General features: G+C 58.7%; 2 protein-coding genes across 13 annotated transcripts in view; one reads left to right on the top strand and one right to left on the bottom strand.

Annotated features, from left to right (window-relative positions):
- The window catches only part of ELAC2 (elaC ribonuclease Z 2), a 31,022-nt gene extending 18,217 nt beyond the window's left edge, over positions 1-12,805 (top strand). For 5 of the 8 annotated variants that reach the window (XM_084982740.1, XM_084982742.1, XM_084982743.1 and 2 more), the window contains 9 exons: positions 87-183; positions 9,039-9,177; positions 9,457-9,495; positions 9,780-9,889; positions 10,157-10,256; positions 10,341-10,461; positions 10,691-10,769; positions 11,189-11,338; positions 11,734-12,805. In XM_084982740.1, the coding sequence (XP_084838866.1) occupies positions 87-183; positions 9,039-9,177; positions 9,457-9,495; positions 9,780-9,889; positions 10,157-10,256; positions 10,341-10,461; positions 10,691-10,769; positions 11,189-11,338; positions 11,734-11,950 (1,052 nt within the window). In that variant the 3' untranslated portion in view covers positions 11,951-12,805. 8 annotated transcript variants of the gene reach the window in all.
- ARHGAP44 (Rho GTPase activating protein 44) overlaps positions 12,510-20,714 on the bottom strand; it is a 157,230-nt gene continuing 149,025 nt past the window's right edge. For 3 of the 5 annotated variants that reach the window (XM_084986229.1, XM_084986228.1, XM_021067892.2), the window contains 3 exons: positions 18,386-18,537; positions 16,350-16,730; positions 12,510-13,696 (listed from right to left, as the gene is read on the bottom strand). In XM_084986229.1, the coding sequence (XP_084842355.1) occupies positions 13,557-13,696; positions 16,350-16,730; positions 18,386-18,537 (673 nt within the window). In that variant the 3' untranslated portion in view covers positions 12,510-13,556. Of the gene's footprint in view, positions 13,697-15,314; positions 15,365-16,349; positions 16,731-18,385; positions 18,538-20,714 lie in introns of all 5 variants that reach the window. The other 2 variants (XM_084986230.1, XM_084986231.1) reach the window with 1 other exon arrangement.

Genomic DNA, 20,714 nt, shown 5'->3' with positions numbered 1-20,714 from the left:
CGGGCGGAGGCCCCCAGCCCTCCTGGGGGGAGGCGGGCCCCCCTCTGACCCGAAGACGTGCGCTCCTTCCCTGTGTCTGTCCGCAGAGGAGCGAGGCCGGTACCCGGAGGTGGTCTTCCTGGGGACGGGCTCCGCCATCCCGATGAAGATCCGCAACGTCAGCTCCACGCTCGTCAATGTCAGGTAGCGACGAGGGAGCGCGCGGTTGCTGGACGGAGCCTGCTCCGCCCGCCAGGTGGCGCTCGGGGTCCCCGTGGGGGCCGAGGGCCGGGCCTGTCCCAGCGCCTGCGGGGCCAACGTGGGCCTGAGGGGGCCGCCCAGCCCGGTCCGTCAGGTCCCTGACAAGGCAGCCGGTCTGCGGCGCCCGCACCTTGCCAGGAGGCGGTCTGGGTCCCTCACCCTGCATGGGACTCATGTGAAGACCAACCTCCCGTCTTCCCATCGCGTCCCGCAGCCGGGGGCCCAGACCCGGGCCGGGGCTCGCCATCCCTCGAACCAGCACGGCTGGTGGCGAAGCGGCTCCTGGGCTCTTGCGCTTGTTTCGTGCGTCCCCTCGAGCCCAGGGTTTGCCTGGCGTCATTTGTGCGCAGGGGGAGTGAGCAGGGGCCGTGAGGTGGCGGGGTGCTCGTGCAGGGGTGTCTGCAGGGAGCCAGGCTGCTTGTTTGTAAATTTCACTTTGCACCCGGCTGGCAAACCAGCGAATAAATGAGTCGCGTATACGCAGAGACGATAAGAGGTTGCTGTGACAGGGGCGTTCCTGGCAGACGGCTGTGGCCTTTCCCGGGTGTGCAGGCCTGTCCCCACTCCAGGGTCCCCCAGGGTAACTCTGGCACCTGGAGCGTGGAGTCTGTCTGTGAAGGCAGGGGAAGGGCTGTTGGGTGGAAGCTCCCGAGCTTTCCTGAGGTGCTCCTGGGGCCAAGTGGCTGCGGGGTAGTGACGTCTCTCTGGGGCCCTGGACGGGCATCGGCAGCCCAGCCACTGCGGGAGAGTCAGAGCATCTGGGGCTCCTCTGCACGATGCCGTCCTGGCAGCCCTGGCGGCCCCACCACACTCCGTCTAAGTGGCCTCCGGACCCTCATCACAGAACCTTCTAGAGGCCCCGCATCTGTGCAGCTCTGGATACTCAGCCTGTGCTTCACAGGGCATCAGGGTCCACGGATGCCTTCTTAAAATTTATTTTTTTTAATTTGAGGGGTTTTTTCCCTTAAAGTATATTGATTTACAGTGTCGTGTCAGTTTCTCCCATACAGCAGAGTGACTCGGTCACACGCACAGATACATTCCTCTTCTCGTGTTGTCTTCCATCATGTTCTGTCCCACAGAGCGGATGTAGTTCCCTGTGCTGTACACAGGACCTCGTTGCTTATCTATCGCAAATGTCATACACAGTCCACACCTGCCAATCCCAAACTGCCTGTCCATCCCACTCCCTCCCCCTTGGCAACCACAAGTCTGTTCTCTGCGTCTCTGAGTCTGTTTTTATTCTGTAGACAGGTTCGTTTTAGATTCCACACATTAGTGATATCATGTGGTGTTTGTCTTTCTCTTTCTGACTTAGTATGGGAATCTCTAGTTGAATCCGTATTGCTGCAAATGTCATTATTTCATTCTTTTGAGGGCTGAGTAGTATTCCGTGGTGTGTATGTACCACATCTTCTTCATCCGTTCACCTGCTGACGGACGTGTCGGTTGTTTCCATGTCTCGGCTGTTGTGACGAGTGCTGCCGTGGACATAGGGGCGCGTGTATCCTTTTGATGGAAGTTGCGTCCGCATGTATGCCCAGGAGCGGGCTGGCTGGGTCGTACGGTAGGTTCTAGACTTGGTGTTCTGAGGAACCTCCTTACTGATCTCCACAGTGGTTGTGCCAGTTTCCATCCCCACCAGCAGTGCAGGAGGGCTCCCCTTTCTCCACACCCCCTCCAGCCTTTGTTTCCTGTGAACTTGCTAGTGATGGCCATTCTGACCGCTGTGAGGTGGTCCCTCGTGGGAGTTTGGCGTTTCCCTGGTTACCAGGCACGTTGAGCGTGTTCCTGAACCTGTTGGCCATCTGTGTGTCGTCGTTAGGGAGATGTCTGTTGAGGTCTGCTCGTTTTTTGATTGGGTTGGTGGTTTTTTTTGTCTTTGGGTTGTATGACTTGTTTGTATATTTTGCAGAGTCACCCCTGTCGGTGACATCGTTTGCAACTGTTTTCTCCCGTTCCATAGGTTTTGTTATTTTATGGTTTCCCTTGCTGTGCAAACACCTGTTCAGTTAGGTCCCATTTGCTCATTTTTGTTTTTATTTTCATTGCCTTGGGAGACTGGCTTAAAACGTTTGTGTGGTTAAGGTCAGAATGTTTTTGTCTCTTCTCTTCTAGGAGTTACATGCTATCTGTGTTTGTCTTTTAGCGGTTTTAAGTTTATTTTTGTGCACGGTGTGAGGGTGCATTCTAGCTTCGTTGATTTACATGCGACTGTCCAGTTTGCCCAGCACCACTTGCTGAAGAGACTGTCTTTTTTCCCATTTTGTATTCTTGCCTCCTTTATCATAGATTAATTGACCTCTGGGTTTGTTTCTGGGTTCCCTGTTCTGTTCCATTGGTCTGTCTGTCTTGGTACCAGTTCCACACTGCCTTGATGACTGTGGCTTTGTAATATTGCCTGAAGTCTGGGAGAGTTATATGCCTCCTGCTTGGTTTTTGTTCCTCAGGATTGCTTTGGCAATTCTGGGTCTTTTATGGCTCCATGTAAATTTTGGATTAGTCTAGTCCTGTAAAAAATGGCATGGATCATTTCATAGGGATTGCATTCAATCCGTAGATTGCTTTACGTATACTATGGTCATTGTGGAAAAATTCTTCCAATCTGGGATCATGGTGTGTCTTACTGTTTCTTTAAATCCTTTTTAATTTTCTTTCTTCATGATTTATTGTTCTCAGCATATGATAAGTTTTTTGCTTCCTTAGGTTTATTCCTAGGTATTTTATTTTGGGGAGGTGCCACTTTAGAGGGTAATTTTTTATATTCCTTTTCCAGTATTTCATTGTTAGTATACAGAAATGCAACCAGTTTCTGAATGTTAATCTTGAGTGTTGCTACTTTGCTGAATTTATCAGATTGAGTAGTTTTTCTGTGGAATCCTTAAGGTTTTCTATATCATGTCATCTGCATAGAGTGACAGTTTTACCTCTTCTCTTCCAGTTTGGGTACCTTTGATTTGATTTGTTTGTCTGATTGCTGTGGCTAGGACTTCCAATACGAGGTTGAATAAAAGTGGTGAGAGTGGGCATCCTTGTCTTGTTTCAGATTTTAGTGGGAAGGCTCTCAGCTTTTCTCCTTTGAGTATTGTATTGGTTGTGGGATTGTCATAAATGACTTTTATGTTGCAAGATAAGTTCTGTCTATACCCGCTTTGGTGAGTTTTGATCAGAATGGATGCTGAATCTTGTCAGATGGTTTTTCTGCATTGGTACAATCACGTGATTTTTTTATTTTTCTTTTGTTCATGTGTATGACATTGATTTTGCGTATGTTGAAGCGTCTTTGTGAACTTTGGGTGCATCCTACTGGGTCGTGGTGTATGATCTTTTTTTTTGTCTTTTGTCTTTTGTCTTTTGTTGTTGTTGTTGTTGTTGTTATTTCTTGGGCCGCTCCCGTGGCATATGGAGGTTCCCAGGCTAGGGGTCGAATCGGAGCTGTAGCCACTGGCCTACGCCAGAGCCACAGCGACGCGGGATCCGAGCCGCGTCTGCAACCTACACCACAGCTCACGGCAACACCGGATCGTTAACCCACTGAGCAAGGGCAGGGACCGAACCCGCAACCTCATGGTTCCTAGTCGGATTCGTTAACCCCTGCGCCATGACGGGAACTCCGTATGATCTTTTTTATGTGTCATTGGATTTGGTTGGCTAAAATTTTGTTGAGAAACTTTGTATCTATATTCATTGAAAATATTGGCCTAAAATTTTTTGCTGGGTAGTGTCTGTCTGGTTTTGGTGTTTGGGTGATGGATTCACAGAACGTTTTTGGGAGTGTGGAGTGTTCCTTCTTGAGTCTTGGAAAAGTTTAAGAAGGATTGGTATGAGTTCTTCCTTGCGTGTTTTGGTAGAATTCACCTGTGAAGCCGTCTGGTCCTGGACTTGTGTTGGTAGGGAGTTTTGAAATTACATGTTCAATGTATAGTGATTGATCTGTTCAAGTCCTCTATTTCGTCTTGCTTTAGTTTTGGTGGACTGCATGTTTCTAGAAAGTTGTCCATTTCTTCTGGGTTGTCAAGTTTGGCGTATAATTGTTCAGAGTATTGTCTTACGGTTTTTTGTATTTCTGCAGTATTGGTTGAGGTTTCTCCGTTTTCATTTCTTACTTTGTTCGAGTTCTTGCTCTCTTCCTGGTGAGTCTGGCCGGAAGTTTGTAAATTTTGTTTACCTGTTCGTTTTTTACTGTTCTTTTCAGATCTATGTTATTAGTTTCCTCCTTGTTCTTGATGATTTCCTTCCTTCTGCTGACTAGATTTTGTTGTTCTTTTTCTAGGAGGTAGGTTAGGTCGTTTGAGGTTGTCTTTGCTTTGAGGAAGGCCTGTGTTGCTGCGAACGTCCCTCTAGGGACTGCGTGTGTGAGGTCCCAAGGATCTTGTGTGGTTGTGTTTTCACTGCCGTCTGTCTCAAGGTGGTTTTAATCTCCTTTTGGATGTCCACACTGACCTGTAGGTTTTTCCTGGCATGCTGTTTAGTTTCCATGCGGTCAGTTTCTTCTCATTTCTTTTCCTGTGGTTGATTTCTGGTTTCAGGGCATCGTGTCCAGGGAAGATGCTTGAAATAATTTCTCTACCCTTGTATTTGCTGAGGTTTGTTTTGTGCCCAGTATGGTGTTAACCCTAGATACTTTTATCATTAGAAAGTGTTCTCCTTTATCTGTCTTCATGCCTTTGTTTTCGTCTGTTTTGTCTGGTGAGTATTGCCACTCCCACGTTGCTGTCATTTCCATTTGCAAGAAATAGTTGTTTTTCCTATCCCCTCACTTTCAGTTTATATTTGTCCTTTGCCCTAAGGTAGGTCTCTTGTAGGCAGCATATTGTAGGCTCTTGTTTTTTTAATCAAGTCTGCCACCCTGTCTTTTGGTTGGAGAATTTAGTGCATCAGCATCTGTGGTAATTATGGGTAAATGTTTTCATGGCCTTTTCAAACCTGTTTGCCAGTTGATTCTAGGTTTCGCCTTTATTCCTTTGTTTTTTTGGTTGAGTGATTTCCTTTTATTTTATGCTTGTGCCTGCTTCTCTTTGGTTTTTGCAGATGTGGTGGTTGATTTGTGGTTGCCTTGTGTCTCAAGTGCTAACCCCTTCTCGTATCAGCTTGCTTTTAGACTCATGCAGGCTCGAGCGCGTTCTAGACTCTGGACTCTCCTCCCCACATCGTGCGGCTTGGATGGCCTCTCTCAGCTTCGTGCTGGTCCTGCTGCTGTCCTTGTGTTTATACTCACTTGCACAAAGAGTGGTGGTGGTTTTCCTTTTTAATCTTACACTGCCTTCAAGGACATTCCAATTATGTTTCCTCCGTCCTGTTTTATCCTTCTGTCCTCTTTAGAGGACACTTTTTAAAATTTCTTTTAAGATTTTAAGGTAGTGCTGTATTATTTTAGTTTTTGCTTGTCTGAGAAATGCCCTGTTTTTCTTTCCATTTTAAGTGATAATCTAGCTGGGTATTCTAGGTTGCCAGTTTTCCCTTTTGGAACTTTATATGTGTCCTGCACCTCTCCTCTGGCCACTAGTATTTCTGTAGAGAAATCAGCCGACAGCCTCCTGGGGGGTTCCCTTGTAAATAACTCTTTTTCTCTTGCTGTCTTTAGGAATCCTCTCATCATCTTTAACTTTTGCCATTTTTGTCATATGTCTTGGTGTGGGTCTGTTTGGATTCAGCTTGTTTGGGGCCCTCTGTGCTTCTTGTATCTGGGTATCTGTTTCCCTCTTTAGATTTGGGACATTTTCAGCCATAATTTCTACAAATATATTTTCAGTCCACTTTTCTTTTTCTTCTCCTGAAATCCCTGTTATGCGTAGGTGGGCATGGCTTATATATTATCCCACAGATCACCTATATTGCTTTCGTTTTGGTTTTCATTTGGTTTTCTGGCTGCTGTCTTTTTTTTTTTTTTTTTTTTTTTGTCTTTTTGCCATTTCTTGGGCTGCTCCCGCGGCATATGGAGGTTCCCAGGCTAGGGGTCGAATCGGAGCTGTAGCCACCAGCCTACGCCAGAGCCACAGCAACGCAGGATCCGAGCCGCGTCTGCAACCTACCCCACAGCTCACGGCAACGCTGGATCCTTGACCCACCGAGCAAGGGCAGGGATCGAACCCGCAACCTTATGGTTCCTAGTCGGATTCGTTAACTGCAGAGCCACGACGGGAACTCCTCTATCTGCTGTCTAATTGGCTGATTTCCATTGCTCTTTCTCCCAAGCCACTTCCTCGTTCCTCTGCATTATGCAGTAGGTTGTTCAGTTCCTTTACCTCAGCTTTCGTCTTGGCAGATGACTCTTTTAATTTTCTTGGCTCCTCATAGTTTCTAGTTCCTGTTGGAAGGGGTCTGTGTACGAGTGGTAGCCTTTTTAAATTGCTTCAGTATCTCCTTACCTCTTCTTGAACCCGTGTCTGTTTGACTGCAGAGGTCTGATGGTTTGCTTCTTCAGGGGGAATCTCCTGTTCTTTCCACAGCAAACGGTTCCTGCGCGCCTTCATTTTCCTTCTGTTTTTTCTTACTCTGAGTTTAGGGAAGACAATTACCTACTGTAGCTTTAGAGGGCATTTTGCCTGCAGGAGCGCCCCTGCTTAGCTTGTGAAGCCTTTTATTGGCGTGAGGGCTGCCGTTGGTGTGGGTGCTTGCCGCCTCTTTCCTCGGTCTGTGCAGCTGTTATCCCCTTGATAGGGGGTGTGCAAGTTCACGGCCCGTTGGGGCTTCCAGGGAGCTGGGGGACCTGGACGCCAGGCCCCTGGCAGTGGTGAGGACCCCCGGGGAGGCGGGGGCAGCAGGCTCCTGGTGGCTGGTCCCTGGGCAGTGGCAGTGACCCTGGGAGGTGGCACCCCCCTCAGAGTCCAGGATGGCTGTGGTGGTTTGCACCTGACCCCCGAGAGCCCTCGTGCCTGCGGAGCAGGGTGTTCCCGTGGTGGTCCCGTCCTCCTCCCAGGCTCTCCCCAGCAGTGGCCCCTGGCGTCTCCCAGGGGCCCAGGCCGCCTCCCATGCTCCCCCGGCTGTGTGCGGCCTCCCCGCTTCCCCCGGGCGGTCTCTGTGCGGCCACCCCGGTCCTCTCCCTGGAACCGGCCTCCTCCGAGCCCGAGTCTCGGCCCCGGCCCCCTTGCAGGCGCCTCGGGCTGTGGTGTCCGGGAGGGAGCCGTGGTCTGTGGGGCTCGCGCTCGGCTTCCCCCTCCCCCCAGTCCAGCTGCTGCGCTTCGCCCTGCGGCTCCGAGGCCCCTCGATCTCGCCGAGCGCCCCGTCAGTGGGAGGCTCCCCGGGGCGGGGTGCTTTCCTCTTTCACGGCCCTCAGGAGGGGGTTCCGTCCTCACTCCCGTCCTGCCTCTCTTTTCCTTCTGCTCTGCCCAGTTACGGGGAGGCTTTTCGTGCCCTCTTTGGAGTCTGAGGTCTTCTGCCAACGCTCAGTAGATGCTCTGTGCTAATTGTTCTCCATGTAGGTGGCTTTTTTTTGGATCTTTTTATGGCCGCACGCACAGCATACGGAGGTTCCCAGGCTAGGGGTCAAGTTGGAGCTACAGCTGCCGGCCTACACCACAGCCACAGCAACGCCAGATCCGAGCTGCATCTGCGACCCACCCCACAGCTCATGGCCACGCTGGATCCTTCACCCATGGAGCAAGGCCAGGGATCAAACCCGCATCCTCGTGAATACTAGTAGGGTTCGTTACCATTGAGCTGCCACAGGAGCTCCCTAGATGGTTTATTAATGTGTTTGTGGGAGATGCTAAGTGCCACATCTTATTCTTTTGCTGTTTTGATGCCTCCCCCAACTGTCCCCAAGATGCCTGACTGAGCGGAGGTTGGGGGCCTGCCCTCCTGCCTCAGGACGTCTGTGCTGACGGCCGGGCGGGGCCACCCCTGCTCAGGGACCTGTGAGGTGCAGCACGAGTGTGGGTGCAGAGTCCCTCTGTGCGGCTGGGGGCGGGGGGCGTAACCTTGGGCAGTTTCTTGCTGTCCCTGGGCCCCAGCAGTCGGGGGTGCGGGTAGCTCAGGGGGGAAGGTGCCATCCTGGCTGTCCCCTCAGACACCTGCGCGGGGAGGTGGCTCACGCAGCTGGGGCGCAGGGGCAGAGACACCCCACTGACTGCCGGGAGGGGGGCAGGTTCTGTGTCGGGGGCTCCAGAAGGGCCAGTCGTGGGGCCCAGGTGGGCGCCAGATGCCCAGGAGCGGTGCCTGTCATGCGTCTGCAGGCGCCCAGGTAACTGGCGGCCCCTCCTTGCTGAGGCCAGAGCACAGGCTTCCGTCAGGCTTCGTTTGTGCTCTTGGGTCGCTTCCCTTTGGAGCAGCTGCTCTTTCTAGGAGGCCGGGCAGAGGCTGGTATAGAGGTGCCCAGGGTGTCTTGGTGAGCTGGACGGGCTGGGACCAGGGGCCCGGGGTGGGTTCTAGAACTGACACTACAACAGAATCCCTCCCTCAGTGTTTTCTTGTACATGTAACTTTTTGGAGACGTAGTTGATTACCTGTGCTGATCTCTGCCGCGCAGCAGCGTGGCCGCGTTGGGCTGGTGTGTTCTCTCTTGTGCTCTTTCCCTACAGTTTACTGCAGGGTAGCGCATCTCGTCCCCTGTGCATCCATCCTCTGTGTGCTCCTTTGCACCTGCTCGTCCCAGCCTCCTCCCCACTCCTTTCCCGGGCATCCCTCCCCTCGGCAACCACAGGTCTGTTCTCTGCTCCTCAGAGTGTCTGTTTCCGTGATAGGGTCATTCGCGTCGCGTTTTAGAGTCCGCCGGCTCCTGATGGGCGCTGAGGCCGTGGGAGAGGAAACGGGGGCCTTGGCCGCCCTCTCTGAGTGGAAATATCCCCCCCCACCCCCAGCTCCGACACGACCCTGTTGCTGGACTGTGGGGAGGGCACATTCGGGCAGCTGTGCCGCCACTACGGAGACGACGTGGACCGGGTCCTGGGCGCCCTGGCTGCCGTGTTCGTGTCCCACTTGCACGCAGATCACCACACAGTGAGTGGACGCTCCTGCTGGTCCCGCCTGCCCGGGGCTCGGGGCTGTCGCCTCGCTATGCCCTGGCACGGGTGTTATGCAGCCAGGGCTCCTCCCTCCATGCAGCTGCTCATGGAGGGCGAGCAGCTGCGTCTGCCCAGGGCACAGGGTCACGGGCATCAGAGGGAGGGTGGCCGGCGGAGAGCTTGGAGCTCCTGCAAGATGGGGACCCCCAGGGTCGAACTTCAGGGGGAAGGTGGGGCTTGGACCTGGCTGATCCCTGTCCCCCCACCCCCCCAGGGCTTGTTGAACATCCTGCTGCAGAGGGAGCGAGCTCTGGTGAGTTGCACCTGCTTTTATTGCTATTCTGTGTTTCCTCGGAACTTGCACGTGCACACACGCAAGGACAGACGCAGCCCTGCGTCCTGCTCCAAGCCCTTCTCACCGAAATGTCCGCCTTGGAGTCTTCTGCTCTGGTCACAGCGTGCAGCGGCTCAGTGCGGGATCTCAGTTCCCAGGCCCGGGGTTGACCCCAGGCTGCAGTGGTGAAAGCCCTGCGTCCTAAGCCCTGGACCTCCCGGGAGCCCCCTGCCCCGGGTTCTCCTCTTGCCCTTTGGTTTCAGGCGTCGCTGGGAAGGCCGCTCCGCCCTCTGCTCGTGGTCGCCCCGACCCAGCTCAGGACCTGGCTCCAGCAGTACCACAACCACTGCCAGCAGGTGCTTCAGCACGTCAGGTAAACGGCCGCCTCCGGGCAGCGGAGGCGTCCCTGGTGGTCCCGGGCTGCCCTCCAGTCGCCACGTGGCTCTGCTCCGACGCGCTCCTCCCCTGCCGCCCGCGTCAGTTCTCGGCCTGTTTCCGGGCCTCTGCCAGCACCTCACCCTCGGGCCGCTCCAGGGCCGCTGTCGCCACGGTGCCCTGTAGGGATCGGGTTCGGGCTCTCCAGCCGGAGACGCAGCATCAAGGGACATGTTTGTTTTTTACACGTTTTATCTTCTCACAGTGTTATTCCTGCCAAATGCCTTCAGCAGGGAGCTGAGGTCTCCAACCCCGACATCGAAAGGTTGATTAGTTTGCTGCTGGAAACATGCGGCCTGAAGGAGGTAGGGCGGCCGGCGGTGCAGTGCGGGGGGGTGCCCGGGGACACGTGACGTGGGCTGGCCCTCAGCCGGTCCCTGGCCCCTCAGTTCCAGACCTGCCTGGTCCGGCACTGCAAGCACGCGTTCGGCTGTGCGCTGGTGCACCCCTCTGGCTGGAAGCTGGTCTACTCGGGGGACACCATGCCCTGCGAGGCTCTGGTCCAGATGGGTGAGTGGGGGACCCGGCCCCCGACGGCCCCGCTGTCACCTGGTCCAGATGGGTGAGTGGGGGACCCCCGCCCCCGACGGCCCCGCTGTCACCTGGTCCAGATGGGTGAGTGGGGGGCCCCGGCCCCCGATGGCCCCCGGCTGTCATCTGGGCACGCAGACAGGCCGCGGGGCCCGGGGTGGGCGCTGCGCAGAGCCCGGGCAGGTGCAGCTCCCTGTGCTGACTCTAGGGAAGGACGCCACCCTCCTGATCCACGAGGCCACGCTGGAAGACGGGCTGGAGGAGGAAGCCATGGAGAAGACACACAGGTAGCGGCACCCTTGTCACCGCGTGTCCCCCCACTTGGTGACGCCGTGAGCAACCTGTGTCCTCTGGGGATGCCGGGCCGCCTGCTTCTCACCAAGGGCTGCGGGGCTCCTGAGCGCGGGCGGTTCGCTGCGGGCCCCGGCGAGGTCCGGGGGCCCCGCGAACAGTGCAGTTTGCTGGGTGGGCTGGGAGCCGGCGAGGGGGTGAGGTGGGGCCCGGTATCGGGCTGTTGATATTAAGAGAAGCCTTGTCCCCAAGAAGAGCTGTGGCTTCAGGGACCCTCATGGGGGGAGGTTTGACAGCACAGAGCCTGGGCTTTGCCCGGAGGTGGCAGGAGCCCGGCCCCCGGGGGCCAGAGCAGAGCCGGGGCAGGGGTCTGTCTGCGCGGCGCCCCCAGCCTCGCCCCGCCGCTCTCCTGCAGCACCACGTCTCAGGCCATCGGCGTGGGCATGCGCATGCACGCGGAGTTCATCCTGCTGAACCACTTCAGCCAGCGCTACGCCAAGATCCCGCTCTTCAGCCCCGACTTCAACGAGAAAGTGGGCATCGCCTTTGACCACATGAAGGTCCGGTGCTGCCCGGGCAGACGCCCTCCACCCACACGGGTCACCACCAGCACAGCCTCTGGACAGAGTCCATGGGGAGCCTCTTGGAGGCTTGGGGCCCAGGCTGTCCGCACGGTGGTCATTTATGCCTCTGTGCAGTGTGCTCCGCAGCGGCAAAGCTGGGCCCGTGCCCGGCCTGGGCCTGGGGTGGGGAGTCCCAGGAGCCTGTGCCCCCGGGCCTGGGGTGGGGAGTCCCAGGAGCCTGGTCTCCTCCGTGACGTCCCGCCTCTCCCCACGGCCCAGTCTTTCTTTCCATCTGTATCTGCTGAAGGCTTAGCCGCTGCCCGGGGGCTGGACTGTGGTGGCCTCACTCCAGCCCCTCTGAAGTGTGTCCTTGTCCTCGTCCTGCCTCTTAGGTCAGCCTGGGAGACCTCCCGACCGTGCCCAAGCTGATGGCGCCGCTGAAGGCCCTGTTCGCGGGCGACCTGGAGGAGATGGAGGAGCGCAGGGAGAAGCGGGAACTGCGGCAGGTGCGGGCGGCCCTGCTCGCGGAGGTCGGGGATGGGGAGCCCCCCCAGAAACGGGCCCACGCCGAGCGGCCCCCGAGCCCGCAGAGCAAGAAGGTCAGGGCCCAGTAGAGGCACGCGGAGCCGCTGCCGGTGGAGGAAGCGTGGAAGCGTCTGGATTTAAAGCATCGCGTGGGACGGGAGCGCCACCCACCCCTGCGGCGGCCCAGCCCGGGAGCGCCAGGCTGCGGACGTGGCTCTGTGGTAACCTGGCCTCCAAGACCAGCCTCCTGAGGACAGCACCGCAGTGCGCTGGGCACCTGCCTGTTGGCCCAGGTACCAGGTACCCACCGTGCCCAGAAGTGGCATGATCCCGCCCAGGGCCCCCGGAGCCTGTCCCTAGGGCCACCACCCCTGTGCAGCCTCGTACCTTGGTGGAAATCAAGTGCTGATTCACCACAGTGGTAGGTGACGGGCCGGGCCCATGCAGTGGCGTGGCAGCGCCAGTCTTGCCCGTCGTGCCGGGGCCCGCATGGACGAGCCCCGCAGTGCCCTTTGGGGTGTTGGGAAGTACCGCGCACGCCAGGCTCCCTTGCCCTGCTGGTGATCTCAGGCCTCCTCCTGAGGCAGCACGTGGCATGACTCCCAGGTGGCCACGAGCTTATTATCATTAAAACAAGATGGGCCACGCTCAGGGATAATAAATCTATTTTAATAACATTACTTTGGACAACTGTTTGTACACGTGTTTAAAGGTAGCTCTCGACCCCGGGCTCCATGGCGAATTGGGTACTGAGCGGCCCCGCCGGGAAGCGAGCAAAGCCGTCACATCAGACACCTGCAGGCCCCCCGCAGGAAGAGGGGTGTTTTGTACCTTGGTGGGAAAAATAACTACGCGTTTAAATTTTTCTCATTGTACACCTGTACAGTGGTTGAGACTGAGTGGTTCAAATTAAACAAATATAGATTTCATATATACAAATATTATATCATGTGTAGGTACGTCTATGGTAGAGGGATGGACCTGGAAGGCTGGACTTGGCATGCATGAGGCGCGGCTCCCGCTCCCTTCACCCGCGTGGCCACGGCTCCCAGGGGCGGACGGCACGAGGTGCGGGGTGAGCAGAGCTGTCCGCACCCAGGGCCGCTCGGCCTCCCTCTCTGCGCTTCGGGTAACTTTATTGCTATTCACGGGGACCTCCGGGAGAGGCTGGCGCCCGGGGGCTGGGGGGTGCAGTGACGGAGGGCCCCCGCTCAGCAAGGGGGCCCGGGGAGCCCCCTTGGGGCCCTCCAGACGCACAGGTCGTCCTTTAAAGTCAGAAACACGGGAGAGGAAAGGGGGCGTCCGTCCAGGGTGGGGAGCATTTCGACTGTTGGGAAGTGAGACGTAACTTGTTTTCAGCCGTTTCCTTTCACGCCCAAGGGTTTTGGTTCACGCTGGCCGGCCCCCCTCTGCCCTCAGGCGGCGCGGGCAGGCGGGCGCCCCGGGGCTGCGGGCCACCGGCCCCTCCGCACCCCACCGGTGCGGGTCGTTTCCGACACACCGGCCCGTGCGTGGCGAGGGCCGCCAATGGGCGTGGAGGCTGGAAGTGCATCGAAATAGGCACAAAGTCAAAAGGCAAAGATCAGACAAAAGGCCAAAGTCACTGCCTGGAGGGAAGGGACGCCCTCGGCCCCACTGCCACCTGCAGACCCCAACCTGGCCTTGGCAGTGACGGCCGGGAGCCCGCGGCGCCCGTCAGAGGGCCGTGCTCTCAGATTCCTCCTCCGAGTCCCTCTTCTCGGCCCCCGCGTGTCGCCGTCCGTGCTCCAGGGGACCCGGGCGCAGCGGCGGCCCCAGCTCGACGTGGATGGCGGGGACGTCAAAGTGGACGAGCTCTGCGGGCGGCAGAGAGAGGCGGCTGAAGGCCGGCGGCAGGGACGGCAGGTGGGGCGCTGGTTTGGGGGCAGGTGAAGCGCCTGCTGCGGGGCGGGGGCGCCGGCCTGCTCTGCTGCTGTCCCGCCAGTCCGGGGACCCAGCCGCCGGCCCTGCCCACTGGTTCCGGCCCTCGGGCCAGCCCCCCAGCCCGGCCTCGTGATACTTACTCTCCAGAAAGCAGGTGCCTTCTGGGCAGGTCTCAGTGCCACCCTCCTGGGAATCTCAGGGCTGCATTTAGTTCCCTCAGGGCTGGAGGGGTAGGGGGCCCCTGTGCCACCACGGCCGGGACGTTGAGGTAGCTGGTGGTGCAGGACCCCAGCTGCCCCTCCTGGCCCTGGGGGAGCCCTGCAGGGGCACTGGAAGGGCCCTTCCCGGGAGGGGAGCAGGAGGAGGGACCGAGGCAGCAGGGCTCTGGGTGGTGCAGGCCGCAGTGCTCGGGGGCTGGACCCTGGCATCTGTCGCTCAGTCCAGCTTCTCCCTCCCTGGCTGCGCTCAGGATACGGGACGGGCACCTGGACAGGGAGCAGCCCTCGGCCAGACGGGGGTGTGGGGTTGTGGGGTGCATCCTTCTTGTTTGTAAAACAGATGTGCTGCCCAAGGAACCACCACGGCAGGTGGACAGACAGACATTTGGATACTGTCCAAAAAGAAACAAGCACTGGGACAGAGGCCCCTCTCTCTCCACCCTCCCCAACTGCCCCAAGATGCCTGACTGAGCAGCGCGGCACAAGTGTGGGTGCAGAGTCCCCTCTGTGCGGCTGGGGGCGGGGGGCGTAACCTTGGGCAGTTTCTTGCTGTCCCTGGGCCCCAGCAGTCGGGGGTGCGGGTAGCTCAGGGGGGAAGGTGCCATCCTGGCTGTCCCTCAGACACCTGCGCAGGGACGTGGCTCAGGCAGCTGGGGCGCAGGGGCAGAGACACCCCACTGACTGCCGGGAGGGGGGCTGGTCCTGTGTCGGGGGCTCCAGAAGGGCCAGTCGTGGGGCCCAGGTGGGCGCCAGATGCCCGGGAGTGGTGCCTGTCACGCGTCTGCAGGCGCCCAGGTAACTGGCGGCCCCTCCTTGCTGAGGCCAGAGCACAGGCTTCCGTCAGGCTTCGTTTGTGCTCTTGGGTCGCTTCCCTTTGGAGCAGCTGCTCTTTCTAGGGGGCCGGGCAGAGGCTGGTATAGAGGTGCCCGGGGTGTCTCAGCTGGACGGAGAGGCCCTGGCCACTCTAGACATGCTGGGGGCCAGGAGTTCAGGGTGGTAGGTTCTAGAACCGACACTAGGCTCCCTGCCTTCCCTAAGCTGGGGTGCACCTGAGCCTCCAAACATAGGACACACGTATGCAGCAGGTGGCCCGGTGACACAGACACATGGTGTGACAGACAGGGCCGTCTCCCCTTCATTCCAGACAACAGTGAGGGGGAGTAGCTGGGGTGAGGGGACAAGCGGGGCCTGGATGTGTCCCCCACCTTCCGAGAAGAGGAAGGAGGCCCGTGAGCCGCAGCCTCTGCGGGAGGCGCCGTGTGGGTGGGGCGCATGCAGAGCGCGGAGCTGCGGCCTGGCTGCGAGCGGAAGGGGCCAGGCCGGGGCCGCTTACCCTGAATCCCCCTCACACGTATCCACAACCGCGTCCCCCGTGTCACACAGCTGCAAGAACACAGTGACAGGATGGGGAGAGAGGAACACGATGAGACGAGAACAGAACACAGACCAGCACCACAGACGGGCCACGCTGGACCACAGCCCCCCTGCTCCGGGACTGTCCTGGGGGCGAGATGCCCGCTCACGGGAGCAGGGCTGAGCCGGACCCCTCCACCGCCCATGTCCCTTCCCCGGGGCTGGGAGAGCAGCCCCTCCAGCCCGCAGGGCAGCGGCCCAGGCCGCCTCCCATCACAGGCTCTCCCGAAAAAGAGCCTCCAGCGCAGGCTGCGTTCACAGGCTCTGCGGGGACTTAATCTGAATCCGAGCCTTAGGGGGCCCGGAGCAGCTGCGCCTCAGTCACATGGAAGCTAAGCAGCAGCCCATCTGTGCTTCCAGCTCCTGGACCAGAGCGGTCCTGGGCTCACCTTCCATCAAATTGAGGGGCGGCGGACAAAGCACAGCCCTCCGGACGTCCTGCCCGGACCCAGGGCCGAGCAGCCCTCGGGGGAGTGTGTGTGTGCTGCGTGTTCGCCGTTTTCCTGGCAGAAAGTAGCTCTTTTAAGCTAGATCGAGGGGGTGGGCTTGCCCAGTCAGCTCCTCAGGGAAGCAGGAGGCAGGCATTGTTTAAAACTGACCCCTTTTTAAATCTGTGTTGCTCAGAAGTCATGGACCTGACAAGGCATATATGCCAGGCAGGATGGGGCACAGTACCCCCGCAGACAGCCTCCGACCTCACCTGTGCTTGGAGGGCACCGCTGTGCTGTCCCCACCAGGCAGCATCCTCAACCTCTCCTGAAGCCCCACCCACTCGACTCAGGGTGCTCAACCTCCAAATTAAGTGTAGACTCAGAACCCCCCCCATCACAGGACACTTGGCCCGGGGCCTCCTGCCATCATGCTGGATGCCACGCATGGTGCCAGCAGACCGGGCCCCGGCCCACAGCCCCTGTGCTAGAGGAGCAGGAGGCTGCGGGCAGCCTGGCTCGCTCACCTGTGGACATGCTCTCTCCGGGGGCCACGCCGTCCAGTGCAGGATGCTCCGCGGACTGCGGGCTGGAGGCCGCGAAGCTGGCGCTGGGAGGCTGGGGCGGCGGCAGCGTGGGCCTTTGCCGCGGCTTCGGGGTGGGCCGCGATTTGCTCAAAGTGCTCGTGAAGCCGGAGGGGGAGGCCAGGGCCGGCGCCGCGGCCGCGGGGGAGAGCTGGCCCGAGGCCAGGGAGTACCCCTGGGGGTAGCTCAGTCCGTAGGGTGACGGCGTGCTGGGGGGCGTCGGGGACAGGCTCAGTGGGGACGGCTGGCCGGCGGGCTGCTCAGGCAGGGGCCCCGGCTGGCCAAAGGGGACCTTGGGGGGAATGGGTGCCAGCTTCTTGGAAACTGAAGGAGGAAACAGGCAGGACACGGGGTTAAGTGACGGCCGCCATCCATGGGCCGTAAGAACACCTTCCCCTCTCCCCCCACCCACCCCTAGTCCACCCCAGGGACGCAAGCTTCTCGAGTGCACACTACAGACAAGAAGCAGGCCCGAGTCCTTCCAACTTGGGTTCAGTTTCCTACACCATCTTGTCTGCTGCAAGCCCGGGGGTTTTACCCAAACCTCGCTGGGAAGACACGCATTTCCTCCACGGCTTCTTTTCTAACGAAACGCGAGCACGGGCGTCAAGCAGCGTGTAAGTCATGGCTTAGAATAAAACCTGGCTGATGCAGGAGGTACGTGCTTCTCCTCCAGTGGCGAGCCCAGTTATCACCTTACCCCAGTGAGCCGCGGGGGGGGGGGGTGCAGTGACATCACCGCGATGTCTGTGGTGACATTTAGCCATGGGGACAGGACTCTGATGTAAAATTAGGCATAGCGTCAAAAAACTGAGTGGGTGCAAAACCTCAGTGCGCCACGAGGGGGCACTGTTGCACTTTCCCAGCGACGGCTCTGAGCTGCTCCGTAGGGGTGCAAACCTCAGGACGCCACTAGGGGGCAGTATTGCCTTTCCAATGATGGTGTCCCCTGGGAACCCCCTGCCTGGGTCCAAGGTGCTGTGACGAATGAAAGGGCCCACGTCCTACTGCGGCAAGCCCAATGGCCTGGAACAGGAGCTCCGACCCGACTGGGGAGAACAGGGTGTTGCCATCGCCCTGCCTGGGGCGGCTGGGGCAGGGGAGGTGCTTAAAAGTCGTGGAAACAAAGATGGCCAAAGACTGACATCTGGGCCACAACTAAAAACTCTGAATGTAGCAGGGGCTCAATGACCATCCGTGGGGTCGTGTGAGGGATGAGGTCAAACAGACGGCAGGGCGGGGGGAGGGGCTCGCACTGCAGCCTGGATCCCCCGACGGCAGGAGGGGGCCGCATGTGGCTAGGATGAACCAGTCTGGTCCCACATCCCAAAGCCACACCTAGAAGCGGACACGCCTGGACCGGGGACAAATTAAACCACGTGCTATTCCCTCCCAGGCTCTGTGGAGAGATGACAGAAGCCAAAAAAAAGGGGGTTCTGGTGATGCCCAGCCCGCGTAGCCCCAAGTACAAAATGTCACCCTGGAGTGTGCCTCAGCTTTGGGGGTCATTGCAGAGAGAAAAATGGGGCCCTCTGCAGGGTTCCAGAAGCAGAAACCCGGGGCAGGTGGCTCAGGGGGCTGGTGATGAAATTCTTAGCCCTGCTAGAGAAACAAAGGGCAGGCTTCCTGCACCGTGGCCCCTTCTACAGACAATGCCAGCGTGGCCAGTGGTGGGAGGCCTGGCAAGGTGGGTGAACACACATGCTGTCCTGGGATGTCCTACCAGGTCCTGGGAGCAGGAAGCAGGGTCCTGTGTCCGCCCCACCCCAGGCCTGCCGCTGGAAGTGGCAAGCCGAGGAATAACAAGCAAAGAGTCCCACTTGGGGCTGGTGCATTTCCAGAAGCCCCCATGCCTAGACCAGGAATATTTCAATAAACCGGATTCTGGAAGTCTGTCTATCCGTGCTGATGGAGGAAAGTGAGTTGGGTGGTGTGACAGCTGCCTCTGGCCTGAGCCCCACGTGGCGGCGGTGACATACCTTTCCGGAGGGTGTGAGGGCTCTGGTCCGCGGGCGGCTGGCTGGGACTGGGGCTGGTGCCCGGCTGCGCCCCAGCACTGGGTGTCCCCTGGCTGGAACCTGGGCTTCCTTTCTGCCCAGATCCTGGAGAAAGTTCCTTGCTTTTGGAAGTGCTGAAACACAAGCACACAGCACAAGGGAGCCCTGAACTGGGGCAACCTCAGGACCAGCACACGTTCCTCTGGGCACGTGCGGTCGTCTCAGCCCTTCTTCGGGCATCTGAGATGCCCCCAGATGTGCACGTCCCTTCCCGGGGCTCTGAGGGCCTGGTCCCACTCCCCTCTCCATGTGGTACCCAGGCCGGCGCCCTCTGCTCACCTCTCCCCGCCTCTGCCCTCTCTCCAGACACAGGGGAGGCGGGGCCCTGAGCTGCTCCAGAGCCTGTGACCGACTTGGGGGTCCCCGAACAGAGGGCCGGAGGGTCAGGATGCTGACGAGTGCTGCTGGCGGCCTCCCTCCTCTGCAGCCACCCGCCCTGAGCCTCCACCGCACCCCAAAGCCGTCCTCAAACCCAGCGACGGACCCCAGCAGGTGGGAGGGCTGACCCAGGCCACGGCTGTGCTCCCAAACACGGGAGCCAGTCCTCCAGGCTTAGAGGGGTAGGGTCCGTGGCAGGGAGGGCTTCTGGAGCTGCTAAAGAGGCAGCCCGCGTCACCAGGTCCTCAAAGAAGGGGCATCCTCCGAAGAATGCGATACGAATCCGAAGGCGCTCTGCTCCCCTCCAGTGCGCAGACCGGGGGCGGCAAACCCTCGGCCGACTCCTCCCGCCACTGACCCCATACGCCGCCCACGGCAGACGTGACCCATCACTCTGTCGGCCCCGCAGGTTCGCGTTTGTCTTCAACCTGATGCTCCAGGCAGCTCCTAGGGAGTCAGGGGAGGTGACTCCAGAGTTGGGAGCCCTCCTTCTTCCCAGCTGGAGCCTCCCCAGCTTCTGATGCCCTCAGCTGAGCCGTGGGGGGGTGGGGTGGGAAGCCAAATACTTTGCAATGGCTGTTTCTTCCTGCAAAGGCAGCCACAGCCCATCTCCTCCCTAAATGTCCCTGCAAGTGGCAGGTGGTGGAGAGCTAGGGTCTGGAGCGGCTGGGGACAGGCAGCGGGGCTGGGGCAGCGAACTCGAGCAACAGGCCGCTAGCTCTCCGACACGTGGCACGGAGGCAAGACCACATTCAAGCAGACTCTCAGGAGACGCCTGACACCGCAGCCAGGTCACTCCCGGGGAAAGAGCCCATCGCACTCAGACGCGAGAAGAGCAACAGTTCCCGGCTCTGTCCTGTGACTGAAACTGATGACAGCAACAGGAACAGGAGCCCCTGCCTCACTCAGGTGGCTAAGAAATTCCCGGTGCGGCTCGGTGGTAACAAGCCCGACTGGTATTCACGAAGACGCAGGGTTGATCCCTGGCCTCGCTCAGTGGGTTAAGGATCCGGCGTTGCCGTGAGCTGTGCTGTAGGTCGCAGATGCGGCTTCGATCCCGCGTTGCTGTGGCTGTGGTGTAGGCCAGCAGCTGTAGTCCAATTTGACCCCTAGTCTGGGAACCTCCATACGCCGCAAAGTGGCTCTAAAAAGACAAAAAAAAAAAAAAAAAAAAAAAAAATTGTCTTTCATCCTTTTCCGGGTGCAAGGTCAGGAGGCAGCCAGGCATTCATGGCAAATCTCCATCCTTCTCTGCCACCATCCAGCAGATGGAAAAACAACAACAAAGGAACACACGAAGCAACAAATTGCTTGTCATGGGGTCATAGGCTGTCCTTTCCTCCTGGGAACAGCGACATTTGTCTGAGGAATGAATGGAAGGACCAAGAAGCTCATCCCGCCCCCGCCCCCACTTCCGCATCCCAGGAACAAGCATTTACTACCCAGCCTCCTGCCTCGCTCTGCAGCACAGGTGCCGCTGACCTGGGGGAGGGAGGCTGAAAGGTGATTATCAGAAGGACCAGGTGGAGGCCGCACAGTTATGGCAGCTCCAGGCTGGTTGGTTCTGGGGATGCAGGACTTGGGCAGCGAGCTGGGGAGTGAAGTGGCAGGAGTTTGGGGCTAGAGTTAAGGCTAAGCAGAGGGGCAGGAGGCGGGGCTGAGCCTGGCTGGAGGGAGCATCCAGGCCAGGAGGGGTGGAGGGTGGGGCCTCGGGAAGGCTGGGGGCAGCCAGAGGGACGGGAGGGCCTGCCACCCTCAGGGGAGGGGGCCTTATAACAGGACTTGGGCTATTGGAGGACACATGGGCAGGGTTGCAAATGGCCAGAGAAGAGGAAAAAACAAAACAAAAAGCAAAAACAAAACCACAACGGAA

This window comes from Sus scrofa, chromosome 12 (assembly GCF_054392235.1).
Source record: "Sus scrofa isolate SSC_HxYL_T2T_F1_AM1 chromosome 12, Sscrofa_HxYL_maternal_Yorkshire_Landrace_v2.0, whole genome shotgun sequence".
In the NCBI taxonomy this organism is placed as follows: Eukaryota; Metazoa; Chordata; class Mammalia; order Artiodactyla; family Suidae; genus Sus; species Sus scrofa.
Note: the sequence above shows the minus strand (reverse complement) of the source record. Positions and strands in the feature narration are given on the sequence as shown.